General features: G+C 38.3%; 1 protein-coding gene across 1 annotated transcript in view; it reads right to left on the bottom strand.

Moving 5' to 3' along the window:
* Cacna2d1 (calcium voltage-gated channel auxiliary subunit alpha2delta 1) overlaps positions 1–18,007 on the bottom strand; it is a 405,712-nt gene that overhangs the window by 96,185 nt on the left and 291,520 nt on the right. The window contains exon 8 of the mRNA XM_028776033.1: positions 672–741. Coding sequence (XP_028631866.1) covers positions 672–741 — 70 coding nt within the window. The remainder of the gene's footprint in view (positions 1–671; positions 742–18,007) is intronic.

Below are 18,007 nucleotides of genomic sequence, written 5' to 3'. Positions count from 1 at the left end.
GGAAAAGAGAAGAGTACAAAGCACCATGCCATATATGTGAACTCATTAAAAAATGGTATATTTACAATTTAAATGTAATTTTTATACACTTAAAATCCAATCAAAATAAAAATACATGAAGTTTCATAGTTGTCTCCCAGAGAGTCCAAACATATATTGTTGATATTTTCTTGTGTTTTTTTATTAGGATGATGAATTACTTTAATAGTGTCAAACAAATAAAACTCCTTTGGGGAAAAATAATAAAACCTAAACTTTATGGAAGTATCTAGGCAACACTGTTAGCTTAGGGCCAGTTCCCATTAGTTCACTGCCAGAGGCAAGTTGTCTCTGACTCGTGCCATCTGAGGGCTTTTCCCCAAGCAGAGTAGTTGCTCCTTGAACGAAAGCCCCTCCAGCTAAAAGAGACGGAAAGCTTAAATTGAACAGAAGGCTTACAGCGATTCATTTGAAATGAGTCTGAAAATCATTTCAACAGTATTCACAGTGATTTCCTTCTCGAATACATCATTTTCATTGGTCATTAATTGTTTTTGTATTTTGAAAGTACCACAGCATTCTATATAAGAGAGCACCCATCCCAGTTAGGGGGAGTTTCTCCTCAACATATTCACAAATTATAGAACCCCCATGTATTGATCATGTCTTTAGAGATAGTCAAAACTTCATACCATGGTCTTCTGCGTACATCGTACAGATCAATCTTGTTTGGAGTTCTACTGTTATCCACCCATGGAGAAGCTGAAAAACAAAGAATGTCAAGGAAACTAAGCCAAAATGCTCAGTATGACTGGGCTTAGGCGATGCCTTAGTGAGTTTAGGTACTCAAACCAAGACTGAGAAGTCTTGTTTCATCTCTAGAACACACCTGGTAGAAGGAGAGAATTGGCGCTTGAGAGCTGTTCTCTGACTTTCATGTGCATGCCATGGCATGAGTATTACAACCGCCTCTCAACAATAAGAGCTATTTACAAAACTAATAGGCAACTTAAAATAACAGAATAAAAAATAAATGAAATTCCATGTACCTATATGAATGTCAAATATAAAATGACATCTTTATATCATTTTTTACAGTTAAAAAGTAACACAGCAGTACAAAAGAAAACCCACACAAGCCAATTCCCTTACCCACATTGTTGTCTGAACAAGCTCCAGACACAGGGAGAAAACCAACACAAGCCGATTCCCTTACCCATATTGTTGTTCGAACAAGCTCCAGATACAGGGGTTTGGTTGAAGCTGACTTAGATGCTTTCCTTTGACAGAAAATGTGGTTGCAGCTAGTGAATGTGGTGCTTTCAATTAATTGCTCATCCTGTTTTCAGTCAATGCAAACTATATACAACACTATACACAGGACTGTTTTTCCCCAGGCATGATGGCGCTTGCCTTTGATCCCAGCACTTGGAAGGCAGAGGCTCTATGACTTCAAAGTCAGACTGGTCTATTGGGAATTGAGGTTAGCCAAGGCTAAAATTTTTCTCTCACAAAACTACTGTTTATCTTGTACTTCTATTACAACGCAGCATAGTCACATGTTTAAGAAATTATTGTTTAGTGTTATTGAAATAACGTGTCAATTATCATTCCAAATGGACTACTTTAAATTTTATATTAAGTTTTAAATTGAAATTATAGATAAAAAATTAAACTACAGTAAAGTTAACTCGAATTCTCTTTTCTATAGAACTCATGTCACTGCAGATCCTTGGTGGCTTGGTGCAGCCTTCATTCCTCACTAGAGAAACTTCTTTTATAGAGGACAGACTCTTTTTTATAGAGACCCACAACTAGCAAGGAATAAATGATGGTGAAGTTCCAAGCCCCTAAGTCTCTATCTTTGTCACACTGCCACCAGCTAATGCTCAAGGAACATCACTGAAGAGGTGTTGCATAGACTGTAAGAGCTAGAGACTGGGACGGCTGCTGTCAAAGAGCATCTTCCACAAGTGACAAGGCTGTTACACACAGGACCACACGACAGACAGCTATAGCTGTGATACCCACACATCATCAAGCCAGTCAACAGTCTAGCCTGGAGCAGTGAGAAGCTTATGAGGGTCCAGGGGAGGGTTATTAGGGAAGATGAGTTGAGTTGGTTTTCTTCAGAGATTTAGTAGCTTGCTCAGTAGATATCCCATGCTCAGGTAGATGGCTCTATACCCACACACATAAGGACATCTCTAATTGGACCCAGTGGTGCATGTCTTGAGGGACTTGGAGAGGCCAAGAGGAGTGTGGTGGGCTAGAAATACATCGTATAAATGTAATAATAAATAGATATATTTTTAAAAACACAATAAGGAAAGTACTTGGTTTTTGCAAATATATTTGAATGATGTAAAATAATTCAAGCAGAAAGTCAATAATCTATTAGTTTGGAAACCATTACATTTTTCTGAAGTTAGAAAGTAAAACAAAAACAAAAAAACCTTCTTGACTTGTTGTATTGATTTTGAGATATAATTGACTCATACTTATTCTAATTATGGCTACATTTACTTTGATTAAAGTGCTTTGGAAATTGTTAGTTTGATCCACAGCCTGGACCTAATGAAGGCTAACAAACTCCTGTGGACTGCATGACAATTTTATGTCACAGATGTCCCTTACATTGAACATGTTTCCACTCATGACTCAAGAAAATCCCCAATTCAGATGACAAATGCACTATGATCTATTTTCCTCCTCCCTCCCTCTTTACTGAGGAGTCATGAAAATTATGGAGACTCTTTGAAAGAGCCATGCTTATCCAACTAAGATAATTTGGGCAATTAAAGTGTGTCAAAATACATACACAATAAAAGAAGCCCTTTTGACTAGGAAATTTTATATGCATAGCTGTATTATGAAATGACTTATTCATTTCAAACGACTAATCACATTTGCATAAACTGTAAGTTTAAATATAGTTTTCCCCAAAGAACCAATTACTGACATTGCTAATATAACATTCATTAAACTTATTTCTTTAAAACATATTCAGTTTTCATCCTTGTAAACTGTCAAGGATACAAATATCATACTTTTCCTTGTGATAGTCTTAGAATTAAGCAATAAGTATGTAGATTGATATATCAGTTCCCTTTCAAAACTTACTGTAAATACCAGTTAACATCTCAATAATAATAAAATAATTTAAAGAAATTATATATAAATTTACATACAATGTCTATATATGTATTCATTACCTCTCAACTGAAATGTTTCCTTCTGGCTTGTTTGATTAAAATGATCCGAGCATTTTCAATAGTTTTAGTAAATAGCACAGTTTCATGTATCATGTGCAGATGATGCAAGAAACTGGATAAGAGTGGTGTATTTCCTGAGGTATGTCATTTGTTAACTCGTGGGCTCTTTTCCATGAACAGATTATCTGATGTCTCTCTGCTGCAGTGCACACATGTGCTTCAGACTTATCTACCATTGATTTGTACTGCCCCTATTTTTCCTTGTGGAAGATTCTGAAGCTCCACTAAGATCCCAATGTCCAGCAATAGCCTACTGACACGAGTTCTCATCCCAAGGGCCTCCCTCACGGGTTTTTTTTTTTTCCTTTTGATTGTTGTTGTTGTAGAGAACAAATTCTGGCTGACATTAGAAATAGCAAAGAATCATTTTCCGGCAAATTTCACCAAAATGGCCTCCTAGTGACTTACCTGCCTTTTAGGAATATATCCATGTTTCTAGAAGAGGATCAGAACCTCAGGTCAGAGTACTGAGCCACTCACATCTCCTTTATGACTTTATTTCAACCTTGCAGGTAGCTATAGATTACACTATCTTATCATATACCTGGTATTTATACTTTGTTTATAGAACTCTGTAAGTCTAAAAAAATTTCTCATCCTAATCTCTACTACAGTCAAAAATCCTTTAAAATTTATGTATGCATGTTTGTGTCTGATGTGGCATATATTTGTGGGGATAACTCAAATGTGTATGTGGGTACACATCTTTGAACTCCTGCAGGCCAGAGCCGGACAATGAATCTACTATTGGAGCAGTTTACTGGGAGCCAGCAAGCTTTTGAATTCAGCCTTTCCCACAATTCCAGGGTGACTGGTTCAGAACTACACTCAAATTTTTATGCTGGGGGTTTGAACTCAGGCTCTTATGGTTGTACAGCAAGTGGTCTTAATCTCTGAGCTATTTCCCAAGTTATAGCAAATAATTCTTTCTTAACAATAAATATCCCTGGTCAAAATGCTGTTTTCACTCTCTCTTCTGATTGAGGCAAAGCTAACAGAAATGCACAGAGCTGATGAGTCCATGATTACTTCCCATAGCCAATGCCTAAGCAGCAGCCATAAATTGAAAGACCTCAACAATGACTGATAATTGATTGAATCAGATTGGATTTTTATATATATATTTCCTATTGTGATGTTTGTTGATTTTTTTTGTCTTTTTTGCAAGTGGTGGCTGCACACACTTAGGTTCATGCAGTTACCCTAGGCTGATGCTCAGATCATACCTCACGGCTCCTCTACCTGATTCACTAAGGCAGCAGTCACTGTCAAATTCAAAGCTTAGCAATGTGACTACTCTTGCTATCCAGCTTGTTCTGAGGGCACTGGTCTTCACCTTCTGAGCCAACACACCTGTAAAATGTTTGTATGAAGTCTGGGGAGCTGCACCCTGGTAAGTCTTCAAGTTGGCATATGTTTTAACCCTCTCTCCACGAGCCATGTCCTTAGCCTTAGGGTTTTTTTTTTTAATTCTTTATAGAGAACATTAATATGAGACTTTTGCAGTCGCTAAGATTGCTAAATAAAATCTACTAATAGGAATTACTATGCTCCATAAAATTTATATATTTCTTTAAGGACACAAGAAAATTAAAAAGCTATAATTTACATTAAGGAGAAGAACATTACATTTTAATAACATTGCTAATCTTAGATGGCATATATTTAGAAGTGTTAATCTCATGTAAATTTCCTTGAAGTAAGACCCAGTTATACTAAATTAGAGTATTTATATTATGGTTAAATTAAACAATATAAATTCTTCTGATATTACTGCTTAGCATATAAAATCTCATCATGGTATTTAAGTGGTATGCTATTTATCTAAGCTCAAATTATGGAAGAAAAAATAGCAAAGAAAAAATGACTGTGTTCTGCACTTCCCTCAAATAAAGTTTCATAACCATTCACAGTATAAGTACACTTCTGGACAGAAAAATAACAGCTTCTCAAATCATGGAAAAGGGGGAATATTTTTCATTTTAAATGTACCTTTGGCATTCCATTAAGATTTAAGGATGCTAGAGAGAGGGTTTTAGAGACAGCACAGAATGGTAATCTCTTTTCGGAATGGATCATTTCACTGAAGGTGATAATGATCATTTATGGGGATGATTCCCCAGACCAAAAAGCAATGAGCTGTTGTTGGCTCTTCTATTAGATCCACTGCAGGATTAGTCTACAATCCATGATGTGTAGAGTGTGCTATGGCAGCTCTCCAATCCCTTAGTGAGGGACTAGCACCTGTACATGACCTTAGAACATAAAGATCATTGCTGTAGAAGCAATCTCAAAGAGGCATGCAGATTTTGATGCCCCTTTTTAATAAATGTTGCCTAATAATAAAAAGTATCCATTTTTCATTTCATTTGTTGAGGACTATGTCTCTTGATAGAAACACAGCTTCAAATGACTGCTGACTGCACTTCCACTTGGTTATGTTCAGAGTTTGTTTGTTTGTTTGTTTGTTTGTTTGTTTGTTTGTTTTTGAACTCTGGGGGACTTCATATTATTGATCATGCTAAAATTAAAACAGTACATTTTATAGACTCAAGAATGTGTGAATAGTCACTACAGATCTTTTTTCGTGGAAGACAGAATGCCACTGATACACAGAAGTGACAGGCTTGGCTCAGTCATGTACTACAGAATATTAGATACATGCTGCATTACAACACAATAAACTCTTGTGCTCTTCCCCCTGCCTTGAGCTGGCCTGAGAGACCTTGTTTACCACAATAGACCAAATAATAGGATCTAGGTGGAACTACCCACCTTGACTGCATGATAATAGACACCTAGGTGGAATTACCCACCTTGGCTCCACAGACAGCCTGCTACAGGAACTGCCTGCTGAGCTTGCCTTGAGACATCTCCAGTGTGACCTGTGACCGGATTAGCCGACCAGACCCGCCTCTCCTGCTGAAACTAGGAAGAATCTTTCCCTTTAAATTGAGAGCTGAACATTAAAGCATTGGGCCTTGATCAGAGAACTTTGTCTTGGCTTCATCTCTTTTCACCCTCCTCCCACCTTTCATTCCGAGCCCCTTTTCAGGTGAACCCAGTTGATTGGAGGCAGCTGGCAGCTACAAACTCTGGCTATTATTTTAAATGAAGAAGCCTAATTGACTCAACTTGTCTAATATACCTAACGGAACTTGCAGTTACTGTCAAGAATGGAATCCACACTAGGATCCAGAGATCTAATCCAGAGTAGAATCTCCATAGATTCTCGTTTGCACCAGAGGTCCAGCATGAGTTTGGGGGCAGGGAACATTCGTCATCTTATGTGAGTGTGGATATTATACTCAGACTGAAGTGCTAGAGGATTTAGAAAGGAAAATAGCTGACCTCTTCGGATTTTGATTTATCTTGGAAACACTCTAAAGATAGGAAGACTAATCTGTATTAATTTTAATAATAGGAAATGTTTCAAAATATGAGCTCAAATACCCATGTCTTCTCATGGTATAGAGGGAAAAGTTATGGATACTGGGTATTTAGAATCCTTTTTAGATATAAAATATTCTTTAGGCTTTCTTTAGGAATGTGGAAAGACCAGTCACCATTACAGGAACTGGCCGACCCGCAAAGAGAAAGGAAAGAATGCAATTTAGTCAGGTGGAACCAAGCTGAGAACCATAGTGACAGGGCAAGGCCGAAGTGACAGGGCAGGACTACATTCTTGAGAAAGATAAGCGTACAGAGAGTTTTCATCTGATCCTGACTCATGTAGGTTGGGTTCCTTTGGAATGTTCCACTATTTTTATGTTATACCACCCTAACAACCCCCTCACCCCCTCCTCATTCCCTTGGTTTGTGGTTTTTCCCTTTAAAAACACCCCTCAAACTGGCAGTCGGGGTCAATTCAGCTCCTGCGTGGGCACACGAATTGACCGGCAGCTAGCTGTCACGCCCTAATAAATAACCTCGCAATTGCTCCGGTACATGGTGTCTCGAGCAGATTACTGGGTGGTCGCGACTTTCTGAGACTTGAGAGAGGGTCTCCCCTCTGCGGAGGTCTTCAATGGTAGTGTTATTTGTCTTGTAAGGCATCCTTACTCCTGTGCATCATAAATCCTACTTCAAGGGGGAGTGTGGTAGTACACACCCAGGATCATAGCATGTGCATAGCAGAGGCAGGAGAACTGCTGTGAGTTTTAGGTTAATTTGGTTTGCATAGTGAGTTCTAGGCCAGTCAGGGCTCCACAGTGAGAATGGTCTCAAAACCAACAATGCAGAGATAGATAGATAAATAGATAGATAGATAGATAGATAGATAGATAGTAGATGACCAGATAGATAAATTTAAAAAATGCTCCAAGCAATTATGCAGGGATCTAGGACAGACTTTTAGTCCCAGGGCCTCCCAAGCCAATGGACACAGATCTAGAAAAGAATTGAGGATGAACCAAGTTATTACAGTGTGAGACTTGAAATGACAGACTTCTTTCATTCATGGGGCCTAGCATGGACTGGCTCTGGGTACCACAGATTCAGAGGGACTTTAAAAAAATTAAGTCCTCAGTCAAGTCATCATTTGCAGGATATTTACAAATGGATGACAGAATCTTGTGAGCAGCTAGCAACCTCTACCACAGGTGTAAACGGACAATTGAAAGGTTAGAAAAATCTATTTTTCCTATCTTTTATTCTTTGACAGTTTCATGCATGTCTGTGCTTAGTTCTTGAGTCTAAAGCTTAGTTCTTTTCTTAACTCCTCACTCTCCCTTTTCCACTTTCTTCTTGCTGAAGCTCTCATTTCTCTCTCTCTCTCTCTCTCTCTCTCTCACACACACACACACACACACAGAGAGAGAGAGAGCGAGAGCGAGAGCGAGAGAGAGAGAGAAAGAGAGAGAGAGAGAGAGGGAGAGAGAGCAAGCATGTGTATCACTGTAAGTGTAAGGATATAAGAATTCATAGAGAAGCTTGAGACCCCCTCATCTGAATTAAGGTTGGCAGGTTCACAGGACTAGCTTCCAGGAATTAGCTGGCCACCCTAAGAAAGAACTAGCCAGGGAGCAAGCCAGCCAGATGTTCTGACAAAGAATGGCAGAACTAGTGATACAGGTTGGCCCAGCCACCCTGGGAAGTGACTGACCACTAGGTAAATGACTAGGCTAAGGTCACATTCCCGAAAAAAATGTATACAAGGATGTTACTCACTCTCCACTCTGGTCTGTGACTAGTTGAATAATGGAAACTTTCTGTGTACAGGATGTTTCCCACTCCCCACCCTGGTTTATGATGTGGGTTGTAATTTCCTGCTGTTCCCTCTTGGTTTCCCCCTTCACCCCCCTGGTTTTCGGTTTTCTCCTTTATCCCTTTGCGCCCAAGCCTGGGGGTTGAAACTCCTGCCCTTGTGTGGGTTACAAGTTTCTACCTCAGCACGCTGATTATTTGAAATATACCTCTTGCTGATTGCAACAAGAGTCAGTGTCTCATGGTCTTTGGGTGGACATAATCTCTCCTGGGTTGAGTGGAGGTCTCCCCTCTCCGGGGGGCCTTATACCACTATGTATGGTTGCCTGCAACTTCTTACTATAATAGTAAACTGTCTATAGCCAGCAATGTCTTCAAATAGGCCTTTAATCTCAGCACTCGAGGGGCAGAGGCAGGCGGATCTGGGAATTCGAGACAGCTTTGGACTTCATAGGTCAGCTGGAGCTGTATGGTAAACTTCTGTCTCAAACAAATGTAAATTATACAAGGAAATTACTGGAATAAAAGAACTGGAAATCCAGCTACTAGGCACTGACTATGCTATTCATAGTACTAAAGAATACTGCAGGTATAATCTGCAGAAAATACTACTCATACGTCAATGCCACTTTGAGTTCTAGACACGTACCAGAAAAGAACAGGATCTAAAAACTGTTGTGTCTCCATTACTCTCTTTCAGGCACAACATGCCAGATAGTTTCACATTTTAGATAATTTTCTAGCCCTACATAATACTAGCACTGAGACAGGCTAACTAGGAAATCTTCTTTATTCAAGTCTGGAGGTATTTGAATGTCTCCACTGATGGAATGAATTAAATATTCAGATCAGTAGTTGGCCTGTATTTTATCATTCTGTTTTTCTACACTGGAGTCTTACTGTAGTTATTTATAGCATCAGCAACTTTGTATTACATTGGACTCAAATGATTAAGGCAGAGAGCATAACTAGAATTATGATACATGTTGAACAGTCAAACTAATAAATTTGTTATTCTATGGGGAGAAGGTTGCATATTGTCCACACAGCTCTGATGATCAGCTGTATGAGCAAACTTATTGGAATATTTCGTTGTCTATGGGAAGGAGGTGAATGTGTTTTGAACATGGGAGGAAAGTCATGACATGTTGCTTGACAGCTAAAGATTCTATGTACTTCCTGAAATTCAACTATGACACTTCCCTTCAATTCCAAGGGAGCAAAACAATGCAGTTTAACTCAATAAATAGCTCTACTCTTCGTGACATGAAGACACTGTGCTGTGTGCTTCGGAGCATAAAAGTATATCATGAGCTACCTCCAAGCATGGCTATATGTATTTCAGTGTTTAGACAAATAGTGCCTCCAATATAATTTTTGAAGGAATATAAAATTGTGTAGCAGTTTTAATACAAAAGAATCAAAGTTCTCCAAGGGAATAAAAGATAGACTGGTCTAGGAAAAGCCCATATAGGGACGGTTATATTTACATTTCATTTTCAGTGGACGATAACAAGCTCATGACCAGAAGAGCTTTATAAACCAACACACAGACACAGAAAGGAAAGAGAGATTTATGGAATAAATGCTAGGTTAAAGAAGGAAAAGAGCTGCTGACAGTTACAAACTAAGGTTGAGCAGCTATGAGGGTGAAAACTAGGCACAGAGACTCTAGCAGTCCTTGGATGGTCTTCATGGCACAGAAAGGCAAGTGGCACTGGGTGAACAGTGTCACATGTACCTCGCCACATAGAACGTATCCGATTTGCACAAATCAGTTTCTAGTCATTTTATTACACCTCTTTCTGTCTTTAAATTGGTTGTATATTTTCCTTCTTTTCTACCCAAGGGCTATTAGAAAGACAACTTGCTTTTAGGGTTTTTTCCTTCATAAATAAGAGTTTTATATTATCAGTTTTAATTCAGTTGCCTAGTCTTTATATAACAACCTAGTAAAAACTTTTAATTTACGACTGTTGTTGGTTATTATTATTATTTTGTGTGACCTGTGTGTGTGTGCACACTGTTCCTATCACTTAGATGGAGGCCAGGAGACGACTTTGTGGAGTAGGCTCTTTCCTTCCATTGTGACATGTGTTCTAGTATTTAAATTGATGTCGCCATGCTTGCATGAACTATCTAATCTGCGCAATGGAATGTTTTTAAATCTCAGTTTGTATTCTGAGCAATGAGACTTGATCAGACAATGACACTGGATTATCAGGAGAAGGACTCTGCTGTCTCCACTATGCCATCCTCCCTTTTTGCTCATTTACACAAACATATAGAGACACAGTTCTCCGGATAAGGATAAAAACCCTAAGTTTTGAAATGCCTATTGTATAGTGTACCACATGGAATATCTTCAGAGAGAATATAGAAATTGTGCTGTCAGGAGAACTAACTGTTAATAGTGGCAAGTTACATGTTGAAGTAGAAGATTCAATAAAAAGAATGCTCATGAATATTTAACCAAGAATGGCAAGGGCACAGCAAGTTTTTATGAAGTATGGGAGGGGAAGATTTACTGGAAAATAATGCTAGATATGTTTCACCCAAAGGGAAAATTCTAGCTCTGACAATGAAAATGTCCCCATTTTATTGAGATCTGATAAACTCCAAAGTCCAAGAAAATTGTGATTCTACAAGAAAAAGTTTCACATTTCACAAGTCAAGGAAAAAGTCCTTGGAAGTTGGTGATGGTGGTGAAACTTTGGAACTTTTCTTTCCTGAACCTCCAAAGTGCATAGGATGTTGTAGACAAAGTGCTTCCAAATTATCTAATCAAATGCAACTAGCACAAAATGAACAGCACATCAAAGAGGGTTGCTTGCATCTAAAAACAAATGGCATAAGGTGTGGAGAGAGCTCTTTCAGAAGTTGAAACAGCTGAAGGGTAGCATTCATTGGTGTGTTTCAGAGACAGAGTTATTTCCTCCAGTTGAATTACAAACCACTCCCAGTTTTACAATTATCATCTATTTAGTTGCTCTACCCTCATGAAGTATGAGGGAAACCCTTTAGCCAGTTCAACTGTGGCCAGAACCTTAGTTGAGCAGCTATCCTGAGGAGCAGAGTGAGCCAAAGGGAGTAACTGTAAGGATGCTCAGATAAACCTTATATGAAATGCTCTACAGTGGGGAGAGGGAACTTGTTGAGTCCATCGCCAGAAGAAAGGGCATCAAATGGAGGGATGGGGTTTCCATCCCACAGTTAAAAACTCTGACATAGAATTGTTTCTGTCTAAAATAACTGCAGGAACAAAACTGGAGAAGAGACTGAGGGAAAGGAGGTCCAGTGTCAGACCCAACGTGGGATCCAGCTCAAGGGGAGGCCCCAAGGCCTGACACTATTACTGATGCTATGGTATGCTTACAGACAGGAGCCTAGCAAGACTACCCTCTGAAAGACCCAACAAGCAGCTGAAAGAGTCAGATGCAGATATGTATACCCAACCAATGGACAGAAGCCCGGGACCCCTGTGGTTGAATTAGAAAAAGGTTGGAAGAAGCTGAAGAGGAGGATGATCTAGAGAAGTATAAAGACTGAACTGTAAAAAAAGATTAGAGAATTAAAAAAAGAGAGAGATGGAGTTATGTTAGAGAAACATGGGACTATTATAAGTTTTCCAAACCATATACCCTCACTTTACACATGCATATAATACATATCCCACACCACACATCACAACAGATGGTAGGACATGGCAAAGCAATGCAAAGAATTCAACATGTAAACCTTGTGCCCAGCTGTATGTCAAGCTATTTCCTTCTTTCCAACTCTTATACTTCAAACTTTGCTACTTGGAAACTTAATCCATCATTTGGCTCCCCAAATAAAAATACCACTGGCACTATTTTTACTAAAACTGCAACACTCCAAGTTCTGCCCAAATCTATGACCACCGGACACATTTAGGTCAGTCATTAATATTTTTTATAAACTCTTTGATGTCTTTATCTTTTGTGTTCAAGAAGTCTCCTTTTAATAATTACTATTTGGTTCATTGTTCAAGTCTTTAAATTTTCACATTTTGTCATTTCCTAGCTGTGCAATCTGAGACTGATCTTATAGACCTCCTCTGTCTAATAACAGGCACAGCAACCCTATACCCAGACTATCTATACTGTTATGTCTACACATCAGTCATTGTGACCTTCAAGGTCTCCTATCCAGCCACTGGCAGTCACTGACTTAATCGGACTCCTGTCTTGGAACAGTCTGTTAGACTCACCAATACATACTGGCACATGTTCTTCACTGTGTTTTCTTACGTGATACCTTTTATCTTCCCAGAAAGCTTTTGCCCAAGTTTTATTTTTATTTTGTGCATTGAATTGATTTTTAATCTATAGTTCATAAGCCTCTCTGATGATGTTAGTCCTAATTACTTCTTTTCTCAGCTTTCATAGGAAATCTATTACTGCCGTCAGCTTAATTTATTTGCTGCTTAATCACTTAATGATCTGCACCGTGATCTACATGTGGAGATGCATGCCTTCTGGTATATTAATTAGATTAGTTTTCAGCACGGTAGAAACAATTTGCCACAAGTGCAGATGCAACACAGTGGGCAGCCAGGACAGGCCCTTCAGCAGCAGGGTTCCTGTGTCCCTCCTTAGCATAGTTCTGGTCTGTTAGCTGAGAACACAGTCATGGACAAGGAGCCTGTGACCATGAATGAAGACACTAAATTATGTTCATTCCCATTAAGAAGAAATGCTTTATGTTGTTTCTGAGTCCTCAAAAAAAAAAAAAAAGAAAGAAAGAAAGAAAAAGAAACGGCAGCTCCATTGTTTTGTATAATCAGATAACCACAAGTTAGCATTGGTTAGCTCTTAGAGAGGAGCGGCACTCAGGAGATAGAGGTGAGGCAGAAGGTGAAGGCCCGTCTGTGATCATTACTCACCAGCTCCTTTCAGGTATCAACATTTGATATGTGGCACAAATACAATTTTTGGATTTTTTAAATTGGTATCCCAAATGATTCCAATGGACAGACATTTAACTTTAATAATAATTGTGAAAATGCAGTAATCTTATTTAAAATGAGTTTATATAGTGATGAATAGATGTTAAATATATTTATAGCTAAACCATGTGTTCATTCCCATAGCTCTGTACAAGATAGATAGATAGATAGATAGATAGATAGATAGATAGATAAATAGATAGACAGACAGATAGATACATACACACACACACAGACACACACAGACACACACACACACACACATTGGTAGGTACATAGATAAAATTTAGGCATCACGGAAAATAATGAACCAGTAGCAGTAGCAGCACTTTTTAATATTACAAATGGAAGTTCCAATACTACTCCATTTCTAGAAATCGATCAAATGACACTTCAGCAGCTAAACTGAAGACACAATTCTTTAAAACTTGTCCTATTTCGTTTGAGGTGTAAAGTATTCTCGTGGTTTTTCAAATGCCACAGATAGTATATGAGAAACTGAGTCTTCATAAGGGAAAGGAAGGAGTAGCAGGCCACGCACTCAGTACCCGGCTCGCCTCCAGTTCAGTCCAGCAACACTGCAGCACTGCATCAAGCAAATGTGCCCTAGGAGTTTAACATCGAAGCAGAGACAATGTGCCATTTTTTTTTTTAATCTTGTCGCTTTGAGATGAACAAGCAGGCAGGGTGGACAAAGTGTTCAGTAAGACAGGTGGTAAATGTCATACGAGATAGATTCTACTTTTTTTTTCTGTTTTTTCTTTCCCCTTTGTACAGAAAGTAATTATCTAAAAAGGATAAGTGCTCTCTACTTTGACATTTCAATGAGACATTGATTCCTAATTATAATCTCAATCTACTGTTGTAATTGTTACAATTCCAGGAGACATCAGCAGGTGAAACAAATAGCTTGTCCCAACAATTATTGTTAAAATGTTTAAGAATTCACAGAGTTTTAGCTTATGAGAACAGTTTCAATAGCTTAAACTTAATTTATATAGATCAAGAAGTACAAAGGAAAGATTTTAGAAATGAAACATTTTCTAATAAGCATGTGTTCAAAAAGGATATAACTAGTGTAAACTCCAACAATTTTCTGTTGTTAGTTTGGTTTATAATTTTTACTTTCCTTTTAAATTGAGTACTATAATTATCTGTTTATGGGTATTAAGAACAATATTTTGCCATATGTGCATATTATATAAGGATTGTATAAAGGTGTTACCATATTCAAAAGCTAAAGCTTTATCATTTCTTTTTGGTAACATTAAGGATTCTTGCTACTATCTATTGAAGACCACAGTGCTCACTGTAAGTACTCAACCCTGTTACAAAGTAGTATACTATATTCTTCTTGCTTAGCTATAGAATCTGATGACCAATCTGTCTATCTTTCCCAGTCCTCTAGTCTCCCAAGACTGGTAAGCAGTACTATATCCTGTTGCATGCCAGCTTTATCTATGCAATATGTGGGTAGTTAAGCTGGGAAATTGGGTCTAAGTGTCTTGTAAAGAAAAGACTGTGGACCAGGCAGAAGATCTCATCTAGACACATCTAGAGATGATGTCGGAGGTCATCCTGCTCAAAGACTTCCAGTTGTTTGTGAGGAAATGGGTACATTATTGTGTGACACAGACAAAAGACAAGATGATTTTAATAGCAATTAAAACCTCCTCCCAGGATAAACTTCCTTCTTTCACAGCAAAAAAAAAAGTCTATCTATCTTCAGAACAGAAGAACATGGAAAGGGCTGGAGAACAAGGGAGGCAAAGGAAAGGAAACTGATAAAGCACACAAAGGATTGGGTTGCACAGCTTATTTTGTACACATCTGGCAGATGAGAGAGCAGGCCATTTTAACCTAAGGGTACATACTGAAGTTAAACATCAAACTAACAAACTACTTTTCAGAGTTATCACTGCAGAATAAATACCTGATATCTAGTAAGTCAGAGACTCAAGACTTATGTGTGTGGTTGACCTTTCAGACTTTCTCCAACATCTGGGCAAGATGCTAAGAATATTAATGCATCTCCTGGGAATTTAAGGATCATGATTCTCCTGATTTGAGTGCTGAGGTCAGCAATGGTTTCTGAAAGCCACCACCTCATCCAATGTGAAAGATGATGTGTGGTTACCTGGTTTTAGAACACAGTTCTTTGCTATAAATCACTGTGGGTGGTCTTATTTTAAATAGCATTTAAACATTGAAAAAAAGTATTTAAAAAAATGTGTGATTCAGAAGATTAGAATTTCTGAAAAACAATTTACTTTTTAGTTTCATGACAAGAATTCCCATGAGAAAAATAAAATATAGGTAGCTTAGCTTAGCGTTACAGGAAGTATCTACATTTAGATAAGTACATGAAATAAATTTTGTTTGCTCATCATAATGGTAGTGTAAAGTGATGGGTGTGTGGGCTTTCCGATGCTGCAAATGGAGACACAAGGAGCCCGAAACCACAAACAGCAACAGACCAAAAGAAATGCGACAACCCTTTGTTTGAAGAGCAAAACAAAACCAGTATTTTATAAGCAAAAGCATATCATACATGATGCACGAAGCATAGTTTAGATCACTACATCTCATTGTTTTTCTGAGATTTAAGTTTAACTAGCAGTAATTTTTTTCAGGCAAACCTATAGAAAATTGAAGAAATAGTTACAGGTCAAGCTAACAATGTGGCGTGACTGACTTCACGACTCAGCCATGTTTGGGTTTCCTTCCTTGTTTTTACGTTGTTTCTTCATCAAGAGACTGTAACCTAAATTACTCTCCTTAGTGTCCTAGATCAAGTGAATGCTGTGAAGGAAGCACGCTACTGTGGGACTGTCTGCTCTTTTGTATTGCCTTTTCTTTTTTTTAAATGTGTGTATATGTGTGTGTGTGTGTGTGTGTGTGTGTGTGTGTGTGTGTACTTTGACTGCATACCTGGAACCCATGGAGGTCAGAAGAGGCATCACATGTGGCTTTTGGGAATTGAAACCAGGTCCACTGCAAAAGCAGCCTATGCTCTTAACCACTGAGCCATCACTCTGGTACCATAACATTTTGAAGTTTGAAGTACTTTTAATTGTGGTTTGTCTCAGTGGCCCATGATAACAATTATGAATCATATTAGTAGTACTTAGAATTTGTTTACTTTATATTTGTGGAGCAGGACTCACAAAACTCCATGTCTGGTGTTCCAACAGGAAGATTAACTTCATGTAGGATGATCTAGTAAAGACATTGTGTGGCTGTAAAGATGGTTCGGTGGGTAAAGCATTTATTGTATAAGCAGGAGTTTCTGCATTTGGATCCCAAGGCCCGTGTCTGTAGCCATGAAATGAGGAGGTAGCCGAGGGCAGAAACAGGTTAACTGAGAGGCTCTGCTACCCAATTATTCTAATGGGTAAACTGAATGTTCCATGACAGAATCATCCCAAAAAAACAAAGTGGTGACTGAGGAGGCCATCCAATGATGACTTCAGGCTTCTAGACAAGTATGCACAGGGAAACATATTTGCACACATGTGCATACACTACACATACACATACCATGAAGTAGTAACATCTCTGCTTCTATTCATTAGTAAATGCAACTTAAAGGCAGAGATAAACCTCTCTTTGTTAGTTTGATAATAGAAGTATAGTCTATTGAGACATTTATAACAAGTTAATTCATATTGATGACTTTATCTTACCTTTTTGGTAAGAAATTTGGTGCTATTACATTGTTACCCTCATAAAGACCAACCCTGTAGTGAAATCACTAGAAAGGAATTACATATATAGCATATAGAAGAGGTACTCCATGTTGACCATTTTAAAAAATTTTCCAATAGGTCCCTGAATTCACCAGGGCAGTCTTTTACTGTTTATCTACCAAATGCTACGTAAAAACCAGGTTTTATGTTTGAGCTCAGGCTGTATTTCATAGCTAGTATTCCGAGAGGATCACCAGAATTTGTCTAAATTTAAAAAATGTAAATGTCTTTTCGAAGGAATTGTGAACAAATGTCAACACATTAGAAAGTGTCTGATTAGTATGAAAAATAAGAACATGTTCCTTTTATTAACAAGTACCTATCAGATGCATTTGTCTCTCTCTGCACCATTCCTGTCTCTCTGGCCTTGGTCCTTTGCTTTCTCAATAACATTCTAATTTTCAATCATTCAATCCTTTCATCCTTTCCCTCAACTGTTTGTGAGAATTTAAATGAGGTAAATATTTCTATAAGATTTAAAACATACATGGTGTTATTAGTTAAAGATAATTTATTTGTGGGTTACTGGAGGGGATGTTAGGTATTTGATTCCCATATTTTTCAAATTATATTTTTTTTAAATTTTTTTATTGGATGTTTTATTTACATTTCATATGTTGTCCCCTTACCCCATCCCCCACCCACCCAGGAACCACCTAACCCCTCACCCCTCCTCCTTCTTCTCTGTGGATGTAACCTCTATCTACCCCCCCACTCCCACTTCCCCACCCTCAAAATTCCCACCCCCTGGGGCATCCAGCCTTCATGAGGTCAAGGTTCTCTTCTTCCACCTATGCCCAGCAGGGCCCTCCACTCTTACATATTCC

Source organism: Grammomys surdaster, unplaced genomic scaffold, assembly GCF_004785775.1.
Source record: "Grammomys surdaster isolate TR1022 unplaced genomic scaffold, NIH_TR_1.0 264, whole genome shotgun sequence".
NCBI classification, from domain to species: domain Eukaryota; kingdom Metazoa; phylum Chordata; class Mammalia; order Rodentia; family Muridae; genus Grammomys; species Grammomys surdaster.
The sequence above is the reverse complement of the archived record's forward strand: the minus strand, read 5'-3'. Positions and strand labels throughout refer to the sequence as shown.